The 17781-nt window shown below is 38.3% G+C and overlaps 1 protein-coding gene across 2 annotated transcripts in view; it reads right to left on the bottom strand.

Moving 5' to 3' along the window:
- Window positions 1-7861: 7861 nt before the first annotated feature.
- ap1b1 (adaptor related protein complex 1 subunit beta 1) overlaps window positions 7862-17781 on the bottom strand; it is an 89288-nt gene continuing 79368 nt past the window's right edge. For both annotated transcript variants that reach the window (XM_039769922.1, XM_039769923.1), the window contains 4 exons: window positions 13264-13348; window positions 12498-12584; window positions 9610-9764; window positions 7862-9029 (listed from right to left, as the gene is read on the bottom strand). In XM_039769922.1, the coding sequence (XP_039625856.1) occupies window positions 8955-9029; window positions 9610-9764; window positions 12498-12584; window positions 13264-13348 (402 nt within the window). In that variant the 3' untranslated portion in view covers window positions 7862-8954. The remainder of the gene's footprint in view (window positions 9030-9609; window positions 9765-12497; window positions 12585-13263; window positions 13349-17781) is intronic.

Below are 17781 nucleotides of genomic sequence, written 5' to 3'. Positions count from 1 at the left end.
AAGAGAGTTGAACCTTTGGGTCATTTGAGCAGCAGTGCACCAATGGACTTAGTGTGCATGGATTTCCTCTCCATTGAACCAGATTCCAGTAACACTTGCAATGTTCTAGTCATTACAGACCATTACACAAGATATGCACAAGCTTTTCCCACCAAGGATCAGAAGGCGTCCACTGTGGCTAAAGTACTGTGGAAAAAGTACTTTATTCACTATGGTCTACCCAAGCGTGTACACTCCGATCAAGGAAGAGATTTTGAGAGTCAGCTAATTCATGAGTTGTTGGATCTATTAGGTGTGAAAAAAATGAGAACCACTCCATATCATCCTCAGGGTGACCCTCAACCAGAGAGGTTTAACCGGACTCTGCTTGGCATGTTGGGCACTCTGGACCCAAAACAAAAATGTAGATGGAGTCGTCATATTGGGCACCTTGTACATGTCTATAATTGCAGCCGCAATGAAGCAACTGGATACTCCCCTTATTTTTTGATGTTTGGGAGGGAAGCCCGACTGCCTGTTGATTTGAGTTTCAGTGTTTCAAGTGACAGTTCGTCAGTAAAGTCATATCAGAAGTATGTCAGGAATATGAAAAATGAACTGAGCGTAGCATATGAGTTGGCCGAAGCTGCTGCTGGGAAAAAGAATGATGGAAATAAAAAGAGACATGAACAAAGAATCCACTACTCTCATCTTGCTCCCGGTGATAGAGTACTGATTCGGAATCTTGGATTGCAAGGGAAGCACAAATTGGCTGATCGATGGAGTCCCAAGCCATATATTGTTGAAAGCCAAATGCCCAATTTACCTGTTTTTCGAGTGAAGCCAGAAGATGGTGAGGGACCTGTAAAAATATTTCACCGAAATCATCTGCTTCCAGTGGAACAGAATCTGAGATTACTGCCTGAGGTTGACAGTAATGCTAACTCCCAGAAAAGAACTTTGAGAGAGAACAAGGGCAGAGAGAGAACCCAATGTTTGAACCAGGAGATGAGTGATGTGCAAAATGTCCAAGATAAAGAAGTTGTCGATTTGCCAGGTTCTGGAAAAGATTCGGACAGTGAAGATGATGAGGATGGAGAATGGATTTATGCACCTTCCAGAGGTGCTAGTGGTCATGATCTCCCGGAACCTTCCTGTATGGGTTTAGACCCTGTTGGATCAGAGCATGTAGGGAATGCTAGAGAGCAAGTCACGGATGAGGAGCCTGGGAGCTTCAACATAAGAAGTCCTGCTGCAGAATTCTGTGATGATTGTGGAGATACAGTAAGGTCTGTGGAATTTTCCTAAGGAGCTCAAAATAGTGCCCCAGAGATCTTTGATTCTTCTGTGGGAAATGAAGGGGCAGTACAAATTGCTAATGAAGAGGTTGGAACATACAGAAGATCTCAGAGAATCAGGAAAGTTCCAAACCGTTTAGAATATGATTTCCTTGGAGAGCCAAACATAGGTACTAAGTGTCCAGTGCGATATTGTTCTACACCGTATATTTGGATAGGTGCATCTAAATACAGATGATAGTTTCATCATTTAGTAGGGCTAACTGTAAAATAGTTTTTAGTTTGTTTAACTTGTGAAATTTTCTGTAATGTTGCCTATAGTATATTTGGTTTTAAGTGTTATCCCATGTGACTAATGTATTTCCCTTCGTTATGAGGACACAACGAATTTTTTTGGTGGGGGGAGAGTGTAGCACCCTGCTAGTTGGGTATAATAGTAAACTCAGAAGTGTTTACTTGACGCTAAGTGCGCGCGCGATTTTCGGCGCCACGTTCGAGCGGGAAGAGAACTCGCGCGGCAAGCAGGTTCACGTCTCACCTGTGGAAGAAAAAAAAAACGCGGCTGCACAGTTGCGCGCTCTCCCTTTTTTAAGCGATACAGAGCTCCGTGATAGACTTTTTGGAGGACCGCCACAGCTGCATTCCTAAAGGTACAGCTGGCACGCAATACGTCTAACATGATTTATCCCAGAAGGAGAAAATGCAAATAAGCATTGTCAGAAATATCACAGGAGGCAACAGCTAATCAGGGAACGCAAATAAATCGCGCATCAAGACGAAGCTGCTGGCGTCATCCCAGACTGAGCTGTGAGATTCCTGTGTTTAACCAAGGAGGAAAGTGAGAAGTGTGGGGAAAAAGTTCTGGAAGGACACCGGGAGTACACGTGAAGTTATGTCTTGCATATGAGCTCCAACTAAGCGCGCCAACGATTTTTTTTAAATATTTTTATATATATATATATATATATATATATATATATATATATATATTTGATTTCTAGGTGTGAACCTTACTAGTGCTGAAACTCAGACAAATTTAAGTTGAACTGTGATAATATCCCATAAGCGGTGTGTTTATATAAATGTGTTTTATGTTTTTGTTTGTTTGTTTGTTGTTTTCTATCCATGATTGTGTGAAGTGCTTACATGGTGGTTGCATTCAAATAATTAATAAAAAAGGAGTGAGTGTTTATAAATCATTACTTTGAACTAGTGTAAAAATTATAAATAATAATTGTTTTCATTGGACCCATTGGTTATTGTAATTTATTGGGGGGTGTTTAATGTGGATCCCACCAGTGAAATTTCATCCTATGTCATAGGTAACGTGCCAGTTAAATGGTGGGAGGGCTACACTTAGTTTTGTTAAACTTGACTTGCTTGTATGGAATGTTAATTTTAATAAAATCAATAATATGGTTAAAAAAAAAAAAGAATTCCAGGTGGAAAAAATGGGAAAGTATTCTTTAATTTAAAGTTTACTCACTCAGTGCATTTATAGTATGAACATCTGTCTTGTGCTTTCAGTTTTGTTAGATAAGACTACAGCACAGCAAACTTCATAGAGTTAAAGCAAGGCAGTAGGAGATCACACCCAAGCACCTCTGCTAAATATAGAGTAGAGAAGCAGGTATGAACATTTTCTGATTCTTTCTGCATCTCTTTTTGTGTTGTAGATGTAATTGTAAATGGTAACATTTGCCATTCTTGCACATCAATCTATACTCAATAGCCCATAATGACAATGTGAAAACACATTTTTAGAAAGGTTTTGAAATCTCTCAGTCACATAAGTATACAGACCCTTTTGCTGTGGCACTGCAAAATGTGGTCAGGTACATTCTGTTTGCTTCAATTATCCTTGAGATATGTCTAGAACTTGACCAGAATCCACCTGTAGCAAACTGAATTGACTGGACATCATTTAGAAAGGCACACACTTTTCACACTGCATGCCAGAACAAATACCAAGCTATGAAGTCCAAAGAACTCTCCTTAGACCTCTGTGATCAAATTTCAGTGAGATGTCAATCTGAGCAAAGATATAAAACCATTTCTAATGCTTTGTGTGTTATCAGGGTCATGGTGGATTCAATAACTGGGAAATGGAGTAAGTTTGAAACCACCAAGAGTTTTATTAGAGTTGGGCATCTGGGCGAACTGAGAAACTAGGCAAGTAGGGCCTTCATTAAAGTGGTAACCAAGAACCGAATGGTCACTCTAACAGAACTTCAGAAGTCCTCAGCTGAGATGGGAAAACCTGCTGAAAGAGCAACCATCTCAGCAACACTTCAATCAGCTTGGAGTTTATAGTGGAGTGCCAAGATGAAAGCCACTTTTGAGCCGGCAGAACACAGCCATATTTCAAAGATGTTTGTGTATGTTGCAGTAAACCTGTAAGTCAATCAAAAGTAATTATGGCATTTTTAAATACGCAAGGGTGTCTTCTTTCAAATAAATCATGTTTCCATGTTGTCTGCTCTCTTTCATTTTTAAAATGTACAACTGGCACACTTAGGATTGTTCCCTAACCTCCAACCTCTTCTGTCCCTTTTTTTTTTCTTCCACCAAATAGGCTCCCTTAACAACGATTGCGTGTACGTGCTGTCCTCCACCTGTTCCTAGGTGTGAATAATGCACTTAGCCGACCTGCATATGAAAGCACGATCAGCCAGGCACCCCAATCAATCCAAAACCAGCGTATTCACGTGCATCTTAATACTCCAGGCCTCCTGATTGTTTATTAAAATCATGCTTCGCCATGGACCACTCTTATTACATTGCCCAAACACTGAAAGAGATGCATGTGTGATATTTTTAATCCAGTTTTTAACTGTACTTGACCCTGAACTCCCAGAAGTCATAAACAAGCTTGATTGTAACAGGAAATAAAATTGAAATGTGGCCTTTGAGCAATGAGATTATGAAGCAAGCATGATTACAAACTGGATATATAATCTTGCACAGCTCTGTTCATCCTTTCAGTGGCAGTGCAGATTATATACCATGGGCAAGTTTCATGTGCTCACAACCCAGTGACTGCCATCTGTGACTCAAAAGTGGCAGAGAAATACTGGTTCACATATCTGTAGGATTAGCTTTGTGCTTAGCGTCACCAATATAGGCATTGCCTCAAGTACTGGAAGCAGCTAGTATTGTATGTATGTATGTACTTAATTTACTACAGAGATGAAATGCTATGAAAAGCAACAACAACAAAAATAAATAAAAGCGTACAGAACTGATGTGGGCCAACTGCAACAGAAGGCAGGAGAAGATGGGTGAATTACAGTACAAATAAACAATCTAGTGCACAAAAATGTAAGTTTTCTTTGTGCCTAGTGGTAAACAGAAACAGTTTGAAGGACTGGCATTAAAATAATTTGGAGTGATATAGTGTGCATGTTTGTGTATCTCCTCCCAAAAAAAAAAAAGAAAGAAAATAAATAAAACTGCAAATGCAGTTTAGGTGTGAAAAACAAAAGGTTTCCAAAAAGGGACACTGTGTTTGCAAAAGGGGGAATAACTTTTCAGTGCTACAGGATTATGACATCTAAAACTTGATAATATGACAACTGGCATATTGAGGCACAAAAGAAAACTGATTCTAGTGTTGTGCATGTGTTTTCTTAATAATGGTATAAACAATTCTCTTAATCGTATACTTTCTTTTAAACATTTCGAGTGTTGTACTTGCTACTCTTCAGCCATTTTCAGTTCCTTTATTACATAAGCAGAGTAATAGCTCTTTATTTTTTGGTAAGAAATTTTGGCACAACAATGCCAACAATCCTTTAGTGTACAAGGGTTAAAGGAACATGAAGAAAAAGAATCCCTGGCCTGATGAGACAAAAATTGAACTTGTTGGGCAGAACTTGATGCACTATACCTGGTGAAGACCAGGCACTGATAATAACCTGCCTATTGCCATTCCTATTGTGAAGTATGAAGTATAAGTAAATGCAAGATAAATAATATCATATGCTCCACTTTGATCGTATCCTTTTGGTGCTTCCTCATTTAAATTCCAGCATGTTAGTAAAATGTGACTTCCCTCTTGTGAACCCATGCTGACTGTTCAGTAAAACTCCTGTTCTTGCCAATTTTCTCCCTAATAATTCCTTCCATTAATTTACCTGTGATGCATGTTAAATTTATGGGTCTGTATAGTTTCTTGGATCTGCCCAAACACTTTTTTTCAAATTTAGGTATGTACATCTCTGGCATTATATGTTCTCCTCAACTGTCTCTATACTAAAAAGCTCATCTCATTCCAAAGTCCTTTGACTTTGCCGCATCTGCTCAAAATTTGACTACAAAGTTAAAAACCTGGCAGTTTTAGTCTTTAAATTTATGCTATTACAAAATACTAAGAATTGTATTATATTAATTCCTTCCTGATTATTACAAAATACTAAATCTAGACTGGCTTCCTACACATTCGTGATTTAAAATACTGTGTTTGAAAATCAGTCCCTAATTATTTCTAAAGACTCTGCTATTTGCAAGGTTAGCCCAGTTAATATTCAGGCAGTTCAAGACCCACATGACTACAGTAAGGCTACTTTCCCTAATGCTTTCCAGATGAAGCCACATGTTCTCTCTAAGATGGGGCTCATCATCCAATTGAAGAAGTCATGTGTTTACTTTCAGTTTTTAGATAAACTGCATCCATATCTACCCCTCATTGTTTTCTTGCCTATTCTTCCTAATAATGTGTATCCTCTATTTTACACTCATACCCATTTTTGTTATTTAAAGAAGTTTCTGTTCTTGCTATGCTCAGCTACAACTCAATAATTTATTTTTGACACATTTTACATTTGCACTTAAATTTAGAATTTATGTTAGAATTTATGTTATTATGCATTTTTATTTTTAAACTATTGTTTGTTCCTTCATGACAAATAGTTTTAAACCTCAACTGTCCTAAACTTCCCACCACCCCCATTCCTAGTTGGACTTTCCATCTCTTGAATGGAGGCAGAGTCTCTCAAGCATAAACCGAACACCTTCCCTAAGCTCTTTATAGGCTGCTAAATGATGGATGGGATGGTTGATCGGGCTAGTGAAAAGCAAAACCTTTTCTGAACTTCTTTCTTTAACACCTGGGATCTGGACTTGGTAAGTCAGAAACTCATCCTTGCCAAAGTAAGTAGCTGTTTAAGGCCTTTAAGAATCAAACGGCTTTCTGGTACAGGTCATCCATGAAATCTCTGACTGGGGACTGCCAGACACAAGTTCAGAGACAGAATGAACAGGATCACAGCAATAGTACATCCCAATATAATTCCTTCTCTAAAGGATGCCAATCAGATGGCTTTGATCCAGAAATGACCCTGACCTCTTCGTAGTAGTCCTGGATTAGGTCTTTGAGTTTACTGACAACATGTTGGTGGAGTAATGTGAACTCACCCAATATGTGTGGTACGGCTGTTTTGTGGTTGAACTGTGAGCCAAGTACAACCATAAAATGTCCATATCTTCTTTGCTTTCATGGGCCTCTCTTATGAATTGCCTAACTATACTGTTAAGTTCAAAGCAACCAGGGACTCCAGGGATACCTCACTTTTTCACAGTGGTGTTGCTGTATATGTTTCCCTAAAGGAACTCTGTCAGCCTCTGGGACAAGATACTAAAAAATATCTCTCCTCCTACACTCAGTAGGTAGATGGATAGAAATTAACTGATGGTTCTTGACTTTTACTCTTCTGGAATCCACACACTTTTGGTAAATCTACACTTGATTTTTAATAAATTTGCAACACTTTCTTAAAAAATATTTTTACTTTGTTATTATTGGTTACTGAGTGTAGTGGCAAATTATTCCATTTAAAATGAAATCTACAACACAATAAAGAGTGGTAAAAAGTGAAGGGATTTGAATCTGAATCCACTGTATATATTATACACACAAACACAGTCTGCAGTTTTTGCCATTCACGTGACAAGTTTCAGCAAGAAATATCTTATATATAAACGCATGGAAGAGTGTGTGTCTGTCTAGCCCAGAAGTGAAAGGTGGAGCAGGGGTAAGGGTTCCACCTCTGAGGAAACAGAAAACTCGCTTAGCCGCTAATAACACAAGCCACGTCAGCAAAACAAAACATCAGAAGAAAGACAAAGTCGTTTAGCCACTAACATCAGCAAAAAAGCAATTCAAGCACATCGGCAAAACAAATCCTCCTAGGAGAGAAATGCCCAGAGTAGTTCCTTTCAATTACCTGACATCGCCACATTTCAGTTTTTTTTCTGTTGATTTCAATAGTTTCTAGCTTTGTACAGCACGGGCTTACACAGCTAGTATACTGTAAGCCACAAACGGTAAAAACTTGTAGTTCATGTATTTTAGCACACAGGAACTATTGTTTTGCCATTTAAACTTAGTACTATAAAAACCTCCTAAAGTTTGACATTATAAGTGAGTGAGACAGAGAGAAAGAATGAATAACAGAGTACAGAATAAACCACTACAATATAAATTCTGCGACATACTGCTTTCCCACCTCTACCATTCATGTTAAAGAGCTCAGCAGCACAAATTAAAGAACATGAAAAAATGCCCAACACTTCTTGAAAAAAACTTAAGATCAACATGTCTGTTTTATGTGAAAGAAAGATGAACTTTACATCATTTTTAAGAAAGGCTATAGTGAATAATGCTGATGGTAGAACTGTATTACTTAATATAAACTTAGTACATATACAGTATTGAGCTATACTTAAGGATGCCATATTGGATTTACTGGCATATAACTTCATTAAAGCATATTCTGATTAATTTTACTTATTGGGAGATTTTCTTTGGGCAAAATCTATATTTAAATCTGAAAGAATGGTTGGTATGAGAGATATTCATTCTTTATAAAAAATAAACATATCAATAATTAATGTCTGCAAAAAATATTATGCAGTCAGCAAAAGCCCTAATTTTGATAAAACCCTGCATTTAGATGTGTTTAGTGTTCCTGGCAAATTTGTCCTTATGATTTTTTCTTATCATGCGATGGCAGATTGCACTATTACATAGTACAGCATTTCCCAACCTGTGGGCCGAGGTCAACCCCTGCTCTGTCAATTGCGCTCGATTCACAGTGGCAGCATTGCAGGTGGATCGTAATTTATCTACTCCACCCCTCCCAGACTGGCATGTGAAAAACTGGGTTGTGATACCACAATGGTTGAGAAACACTGGTGTCGTATATCTTACAAAGAGAAAGCTAGCTGAAGAGTACACACAGGCAGCAAAGATGAACAATGCATAATAGTTTGTAGTGAATTGCTTTGTTGAGAAAAGTACACAATCAGACTTGACTTCAACAAAAAAGATGATAATCTCTACATTGAAAAAAATACCATAACACCACTGCATATGTTGTCCATTTCTGAAATATTCATTTTATACATATATATATTTATATATATATAAGATATTGGCAGGTTATTCTTTAAATTTCAGAAGAAAATGCCAGAAAATAAAACACAACCACTGATTGTTTGAATATTTTCACTTCTTTTCCCCAAAGTGGAAAAAAAAAAAACAGGAATGACCAAAAGTTAGAAAAAATAAAATAAAATGCTGGTAGAAGATTTGAGTTCTTCTAGGAGCTTTGAAAGGAATCAGATTTCTCCTTCATAAATGAAGCAGTTCCATTCGGGGTAGCTTGTGTCATATGTCTAATTTTTCAGAATAGCTTCATATGACTGGAATACAAACTGTGAAACTTCTGGAGCACGACACTTCAGGGAAAGCTATGGAGGAAAGAAAAAAAAAAACAGTTGGCTAAGATATTTCACAGCAGTCTGGTACAAATAAAACAACCTTATACAAACTGCCATTAGAGAAATTAAAATGTACTGAGATACAAATAGAAGAAATAAGCAGTCATAGAACACAGCAGTTAGATGAGCACAAAAGCATAGATAAAAACACAAAGAGACTCCATATATCCCTTATACTGCTTACTCAGAGAAAGGTTTGTAAATGTACATAATAAAATTCACATATATCTATATCTATATATACATACATATATATATACACATATACATATACACATATACATATATATACACATATACATATATATATATATATATATATATATATATATATACACACATATACATATATATATATATATATATATATATATATATATATACACATATATATATATATACACATATGTATATATAAAAGAAAACTAAGCATAATGTGAACAAGTTATAGTTGTGTTGAATTTCAAACAAAAAAGTTAATAATTTAAAAACACAACAGCTTACAATATACAGTATATGGAAAAAAATAAAAAATGGCAGAGTGACTTACCATGTAGCTTGAGCTACTTGCTTGCATACGAAGCTCAGCCAGAACCCAGATCCCATTGGTTAGCCTCATGGATTGATAAAGCATTTCCTGTCCATCAACGTTTCTCTTGGCGATGGAGAATATATTATTATTCTGAAGCTTGTTACTGACAGCATCTAGAAACAAGAATATAAATATTATCAAAATTGCAGAACTTTAGCACAATCATATATTTGTCAGATGTTAACTTTTTTTTTATTAAACGAAAGAAAGAAATTGTATGGTCTCATTAAAAATAGATAATAGAAAAAGTAAAAAATAAAATATAAAATAGAGAATGCCAAAATGCTATTACCATCATATCAACATGGTAGAGGTAAAGAGCATCAACTGCCAAATCAAAATTAAAAATGCTTAAAATATGTAGTTAAATAACTGGTGAAAATATTATAATGCACAGATTAAAAAAATATTTTTTTTTTAAACACATGCAAGATTTTGCTTGGTACAGATACCACTTTTGATTATGGTCTCTATGATATAAAAACTGCTGTGTTAACCTGCTTAAGCTCTGTTTCATATATCTTTTCATTTTTTGCTTTATACAGTGTCACGCAGGCGCGATTAGGAGACCGCGGACGGACCTTAAACCGCTTCGGAAGACGTTTGCCGGCAGGGAGTGGTGGGGTACGTATATGTACCTTTCTCCTTTGATTTCTTCCAGGAAAAAAGATGATCCGCCATCATAAGCCTTACTACAGTACGTTTACTTCCGCCCTTCCTCCGCCATCTTTCCTGACGTCATCAGTCCCATCCTCCCTCACGGTTCCTTCCCAGCATTCCTCCACTTCCGGCTCCTCCCTTATAAAATGGCCGCCCACGCCTCTAATGGCGTCGCGCATATGAACTATTTGAGTTTGTGTTTGACCAGAGTTTTGTTTTGAATTATTGATTGTTTACAATATACAGGGCAGGAAAACCCGAAACCTTTATGCTGCCTATTGTTGCATCTTTTACAGTGGTGTATTTGGCAGGACTCTCTGGCCGTCTGTTGGCAGGGGACCTGCATTAAAAATAAATTTCGTGTGGGCAGACAACCCTAAGGAAGACACTCATCAACACACGGAGGTGCAAACACCACCCGCTACTGAAAACGCTACAGCGGTGAGCGTCATTCCAATTCGGACCGTGATGGGGAAGAAGACGGGAAAAAAAGAAGGTCAGTACCCAAGGGGTGCGGAACATGACCGACACCGAAATGACCTGGACCTACCTGACCGGGAGCGCGGAAGACCGAGAGCTAATTCAGGCCGAGTGAGCCCGGGCAGCGCGACTATCGGGACATGGCCAGCGGTCGAGTGCATCGGATTCCCTAGATGCTCCAGGGATATCGCCGCCTGCTACGGAGGTAAGCGCAGGTAAAACGCCCGACGTTTTGGGTTTGTATCTGTCATGTTTTGCAGACGCCCGCAGACAGACTATCAGCGGCGTCTCATGCCGATGCAGCTGAACGGTGCTGTTCATCGGAGCAATATGGTGCGAATGACGCCGCCTCCGGGTAAGCGGAAGGTAACGGATGTGCAGACAGCAAAGAGGCTCTCCTCTTCTAATAGGGAGCCTCAAGCTGAGCACAAGCCGCAGATTAAGCAGGAGAGCCCCAAAATAAAACATGGGTCTCCTGACACGACAGAGAGAATGGCTAAGAGCAGCAAAGCGGCCATAAACCCCTCCTTGTCAGAGAAAGGGGAGGAGGTGACGTGGACGGAATTCCCGAGGTGTTTCTGGTCTTGCAGAGGGAGACACCCAGGAGGACATCTTCGGTGTTACAACTGCCGTCGGCTGGGCCATGAGTGGAGAGACTGTTCACGGAGGACAGGGGAGCTGGTGGATAAAGGATACACTGTTCCCCCAAGGTTCGCTGGGAGACATGTACCACGCAGCCAGGGTCCGGCTGACGCGTCCTCTTTGAGGAGGAGGTCCCTCGTGGGGCTGGACGATCCACCCCAGTTGTCGTCGCTGGGGAGTTTGGAGGACTGCCGGCTTCGTGCTCCGGCCCTCACCCCCAGGCCGCCAGGAGGAGCTCTCCCGACAGCAGGATTGTGCCCTGAGTTCCAGCAGGGCCTTATGGACTATGTAGTGTTTTTACACAGTCCTGCTGGATACCTTGGGGGCCACCAGGAGTCGCTGTGGGGGGGCTTATGGGCTCTTTTGTGCCTTATGACCCGGGAGTACGTCACGGTCATGTGACGGGAAGGAACGACATGCTCCCGGGTTGAAGTAAAGGACTAATTGCCCTGACCCGGAAGGAATAAGGAACTGTGGACTGTTGGGACAGGAACACCTCCAGGTCAGGGGCTATAAAAGGGCGGTGCCTCAGTCCAGACAACGAGCTGTGCTGGGAGGGAGAGGAGCAAAGTGTCTGGGCGATGAGGAGAGGAAATTACTTGATGAATAGTGTGGAAGGTGCTTGGTGCACACTTGTGTTAAAAAATAAAAAAAGTCTTGGACTTGTATCCGGTGTTTGGAGTGGTACCTGAGGATTCAAGGGAGCACTAGCGCCCCCTACTGCCACAACAGGTAGAACAAAAGAGTCTCCTCCAGCCACACAAGATGTAGTTATAAAAGTAATCATTGTGTTAATAGGTTTTTAGTTGTTTGAAAAATGAAATTAGACAATAATTATATTAGCTAACAATTACATGTACATGCAAGAGCTTCTGCTTGCACACACAAAAAAAGTAAAATCAATAAGTAAAATAATTAATGCATTGATTATTTAATTTGTGTTGGACCATCAGATAATTAAAATGAAATTCTTTACTATCCTTTAGGTGCCTCTTTAGCACCCCACATTTAGCAAACAAAGAAAGAAGACAAAAAAAAAGAAAAAATTATGTAACTCTTCCTACCAGAATTAAGACGACAGTCTTTAATATGGAATTGTGCTTCATTTTCATTTGGAATGTCTTTCCAGGTTGCCAAAAAAACTTGCCTCTCTGTATAACATGAAGAAAAGATAAATGAGCAAACTCAAAATATGAAGACAATTGTATAAGGGAAATCTTTCTCATTCTTTGAAACATCACAATAAATAATTAAGTTTTTTGTAAACTGTATTTTGAAAATACGCAATTGTTTCAGATAAGGTGTTACAATGTGAAGTTTATTTTTCCCAAAAAGGAAGTCTGTAAACAACTATCTATATTCAAATGGCGACTACTGTGAAATTAAAATTTGTAGCATGCAACAAAATGAAATGTATAGAGCTGCTTTTAAAGCTTATTTTTTTACACTGATTAAAAAAAACATGAAAGTAAAATCTATTGTGGGTTTGACACCCAAGGTTAGACTTTATCGAAGGGTAATAAATTGTTGAGGACTAGATAATGATTAGTTATGGTCTGATATGACAAAGTATAGAATTTAAAGATTTTATGGTCTTACTTTTTCACATCACTAGATTTGCAGATTATGGGAAGAGGAACTCAAATAATCAACCTTTTATGAGATAAAAGATCAACATTTTCAGCTGCCAAGATGGAAGTAACTAATGTTTCAATAAAGATTATTCTCTACGGTTTGCCTCTCTAATTTACCAGTAAACAATATTACATCATGAAAAAGCACATATAATTAAATAAACAATTCCTGCTGTGAACAGTTGAATATACTCACCCATCCTGCCTTCCTCCACAAATAAGATACTAATAGGATAAATGCAGCTGAAATAGAAAACATCAATGTTGTTCTTCACCGCAACCTGTAAGTGGAAGGAAGACATGCTTGAGAGTTCTTTTGGCTTTATGCTCAATTGTATATAAAGTAGATACTTGATATTCAATGATTTAACGAACAAATAAGTTGTTTATTCTCTGACAAAGACAATGCAACAAGATTCACTCTTAGTAACCTTATCCATATATTAAAAGGATGGTGGAAAGGATTACTGTTGATTATGTGTTACATAACTGGTGATAAAAAATGTCAGTACCTGAAAGAGACAAACAGCCTAGACATGCAGGGAAGAAGACAGAAAGGACAAGGTTCCATGGGAGTAGAGAAGATACAAGTTGTGATAGGAAAACTATGAGAAAAGTACATGGGTGGTTGTACTTGTGGCCAAAACAAACAAACAAATAAATAAAATGAGCAAAGTAAGCAAAATGAGCAGACAAAGGGAATGTAACATTTCTAAAGATGACTGTCTCTGATTGGCTCTCTCTCTCTCTCACCCCTTCACCACCTAACAGTTAATGTGTAGTGAGTACACTGGCGCAAAAATGGCTGCCACTGCATCATCCAGGTGGATGCTGCATATTAGTGGTGGTTGAAGTGGCTCCCCACTCACTGTGTAAAGCGCTTTGAGTACCTTGAAAAGTGCTATATAAAGAAAATGAATTATTATTATTTTTATTACTATACAACTGATCAGCATTCTCACAGCTTGGGCTTTCTACTGTAGCAGAAGCAATAAAGGGAAACACTGTGCAGGTACAGTGGAACCTCGGTTCACGACCATTATTTGTTCCAAAACTCTGGTCGTAAACCGAGTTGGTCGTCAACCGAAGCAATTTCCCCCATAGGATTGTATGTAAATACAATTAATCCGTTCCAGACCGTACGAACTGTATGTAAATATTTTTTTAAAGATTAAGTACAAATATAGTTAATTACACCATACAATGCACAGTGTAATAGTAAACTAATGTAAAAACATTGAATAACACTTACACAAAACACCCCGGGCTCCCTTCTTGGCTACACGAGCAGGCTCTCTCTCTCTCTCTCTCTCAGCAGCACGCACCCTCCCCCCTCTCTCAGTAGCACGCGCTCTCTCTCTCTCTCTCTCTCTCAAAGCAGAGAGGAACATATGAACACTCTTCACTTGCTTAGAAGCCATGGTTAACTGCAAAAGCACACGAAATACTGTAGAGCACAAAGAGATCACAGGTAAAGCACGCACATCTGACTGAGAACAATGAACAGGGAGCAGCTCAACACGTGCTTAAATAAAGTAATCGGCGCGTATGAACCAGCAGGCAGGCACGTCTGACCGAGAACAATGCAACACGTGCGGAAATCATTGGCGCGCACAAACCGAAAGGGAAACTGGCTTGTTCGTACACCGAGTGTGTGGCCGTGAACCGAGGCAAAAGTTTGGCGAACTTTTTGGTCGTGAACTGAGTTGTACGTGTACCGAGACGTTCGTGAACCGAGGTTCCACTGTACTTGGAAGGTCGACAAAGGTTCTGTCTGAGAAAGTTGCAAATACAATATACAGAGGAAGGTATAATACAAAAGTTGAATGTTTTAACTGATCTACAAAATGTGGAAGGAAGGAAGGAGGAGTGAATACAAGATAAACAAAACCGCAAAAGACATACATAATGCAGTATGTGGACTGTTTGAAAAAGGATTAGAAAAACACTAAAACGTTAGAAAAAAATTAGATGAGATTAGCCCATTCTGCCCAACAATGTTTGCCAGTCCTATCCACTTAAATCCACCAAAATAATATCTAGTCTAGTTTTGAAGGTCCCTAAAGTCCTACTGTCTACCGCACTACTTGGAAACCTATTCCATGTGTCTATGGTTCTCTATGTGAAGAAAAACTTTTTAATGTTTGTGTGGAATTTAGCCCAAACAAATTTCCAACTACAGTATGTCACCTATAATCTTAAATTAACTGTAATCTTTATTTTAAAGTAACAGTCTTGATCCACTGAACTAATTCCTTTCATAATCTTAAATACAGTCATGTCACCATTTAATCTCCTTTTGCTTGAACTGAAAAGGCTCAGCTCTTTTAATTTATCCTCCTAACGGCCAGGAGGAACCAGCCTAATCACTATTCTCTGGACTTTTCCTCAGCACTTTCTTTTTTTGTAGCCTGGAGACCAAAACTGCACACAGTACTCCAGATGAGGCCTCAACAGTGCATTATAGAGCTTGAGTACAACATCCTTGGACTTGAACTCCACACATTGTTCTATACTGTATAACCTAAAATTCTGTTTGCCTTCTTAATGGCTTTTGAACGATGTCTGGAAGATGACAGCGTAGAGTCCGCTATGAGTCTAAAATCTTTCCCATAACACGTACTCTCAGGTTTAAGACCTCCTATTGTGTATTCAAACCTAACATGTTTACTTCCTAAGTGTATCACTCTTAACATCACCAATTTCAGAAAAGGTTCCTTGCACCATAACCCTCTGTTTCCTGTGTTTTAGCCATTTCTGCATCCATCTACACACTAAGACCTGAATTCCCACCTCTTTTAGTTTAATGCACACCTCTCATGTGGTACCTTATCAAATATTTTCTGAAAGTCAACATAAAAAAATATTATATGAACCACACTGGTTGTAACTTTTTGTTGCTTCTTTATAGAACTCAAGCCTGTTAGTAAAATACAACCTCCCTCATTTGAACTCAGGCTGGCTATATAGTAACACTTATGTGTTGCTAAATTTTATCCTTAATAATTCCTCTCTTGAATATACCTGGGATGTGTGTTAACCTTACAGATGTACAGTTACTTGGATCTGCCCAATAACCCTTTTTATATAATGGGATAATACATTCCAGTTCCCATTCCTTTTGAACTTCCCCAGTGTGCAGTGACTTTCTAAAATTGCTATTTCACCATCTGTACATTTTAATTACCCTTTACTATTCCCGATAACAACTCAGCCCCCTTGACTGTTCTTTTACTCCTAAAATACTGAACAGCTCTGCTTGGGTCATCTTTTTCACCTTATCTGCAATATTCTTCTCTAACTGCATTTTAGATTCCCTAATATCATTTGTAATGTATGTTCTCATAGGCCCTATCATTCACATTGGAGTGATTAGCCTTACACAACTTATACAACTGTTTTGTCCTTTGCAGCTTCTTTTTTCTCTTCTTATTCAGCCAGCGCGGAGTTTTTATTTATTTATTTTTAAATTTCCTACCAATTCCACATTTTGGGACGTACCTGTCCTGAATTATATGTAAAACATTTTTAAACCTGTTTCACTGCTCCTCTGCTGCTACCTAAACTTAAAAGCTCATCTTAGTTTACCCCTTTAAGACTTGGCAGTATCTGTTGAAAAATTTGCTTTATATAACTTTAAGTTAACAAATTCCAGCCTTTGCATTTGTGCTCTGCCAAAACATAGAGAACTGTATTATAGTATGGTCACTTGACCCTATGGGTTCAGTCACCTTTACACCCTGAATTCTATAATGATTATTACAAAATATTAAATCTGGCCAGACTTAGTCCCATGTTAGCACTTTAACGTAGTATGTTGAAAAATAGTCATGGATTACTTGTAAAATCTCTGGCTCCTGCACTCCACTATTTGAAAGGTTAATTTCAAGTAGTTAAAATTCCTAATGGCTATAATATACTCCTGTACTATAAATTTGTATTTTTAATATTATTAAAAAGATGCACAGTGAAATTACTGTCTACCTTAAAAGGTCTACAGCACTGTTCTGAAATAACATCTCTTTCCCTACTACTTTCCAAGACAAATCCACATTCTCATTAAGATGTGGCTCACCATCCAACTGAAGAAACATGCACTTATATTCTGTTTTACATAAAGTGTAACATTCTTTATTTTCTGTTCTGCCTGTCCTTCCTAAAAAAAACTTGTACCTATCTAGGTTACACTCCTACCCATTACTGTTATTTAGTCATGTTTCTGTTACTGCTATAAGATCATAATTATGCTCAGCTACACACAACTCCAGCTTACTCATTAAAGCAAAATAATCACTCATAGGAAAGAAATTAAGGACCCACTGGAGAAACACAGTACATGCAAAAAATGTTGAATGATCAGAATAAATTTGCTAATAATTTTGATAGGGATGAAAAAAAAATGAGATAAGACCTCAACCATGAGGTTGCAAAATCATCACGGAAAATAACAAAAAGATGAGAAATCAAGTGTGTTTAGAGAGTGTTCAAAAAACTGGATCTGTCAGTGAAGATGTAAGAGACAGTGTTAGACAAAACAATCAAGAATCAGAATTAAGGTCATTTGGAATTATTGAAATTAACCTTGGTTTAAGGGCCAGGAAAAAGTTACAATTGGTATTTAACAGAACATTCAACTCAGTTTTGGGGGTTTTGGAACCTAAATTGGCAGAATCACAAGTTAGGAACCAACTCTGGGCATAACAAAGGTTTATTA

The sequence above is a fragment of the Polypterus senegalus genome, chromosome 11 (assembly GCF_016835505.1).
Source record: "Polypterus senegalus isolate Bchr_013 chromosome 11, ASM1683550v1, whole genome shotgun sequence".
NCBI lineage: Eukaryota > Metazoa > Chordata > Cladistia > Polypteriformes > Polypteridae > Polypterus > Polypterus senegalus.
The sequence above is the reverse complement of the archived record's forward strand: the minus strand, read 5'-3'. Positions and strand labels throughout refer to the sequence as shown.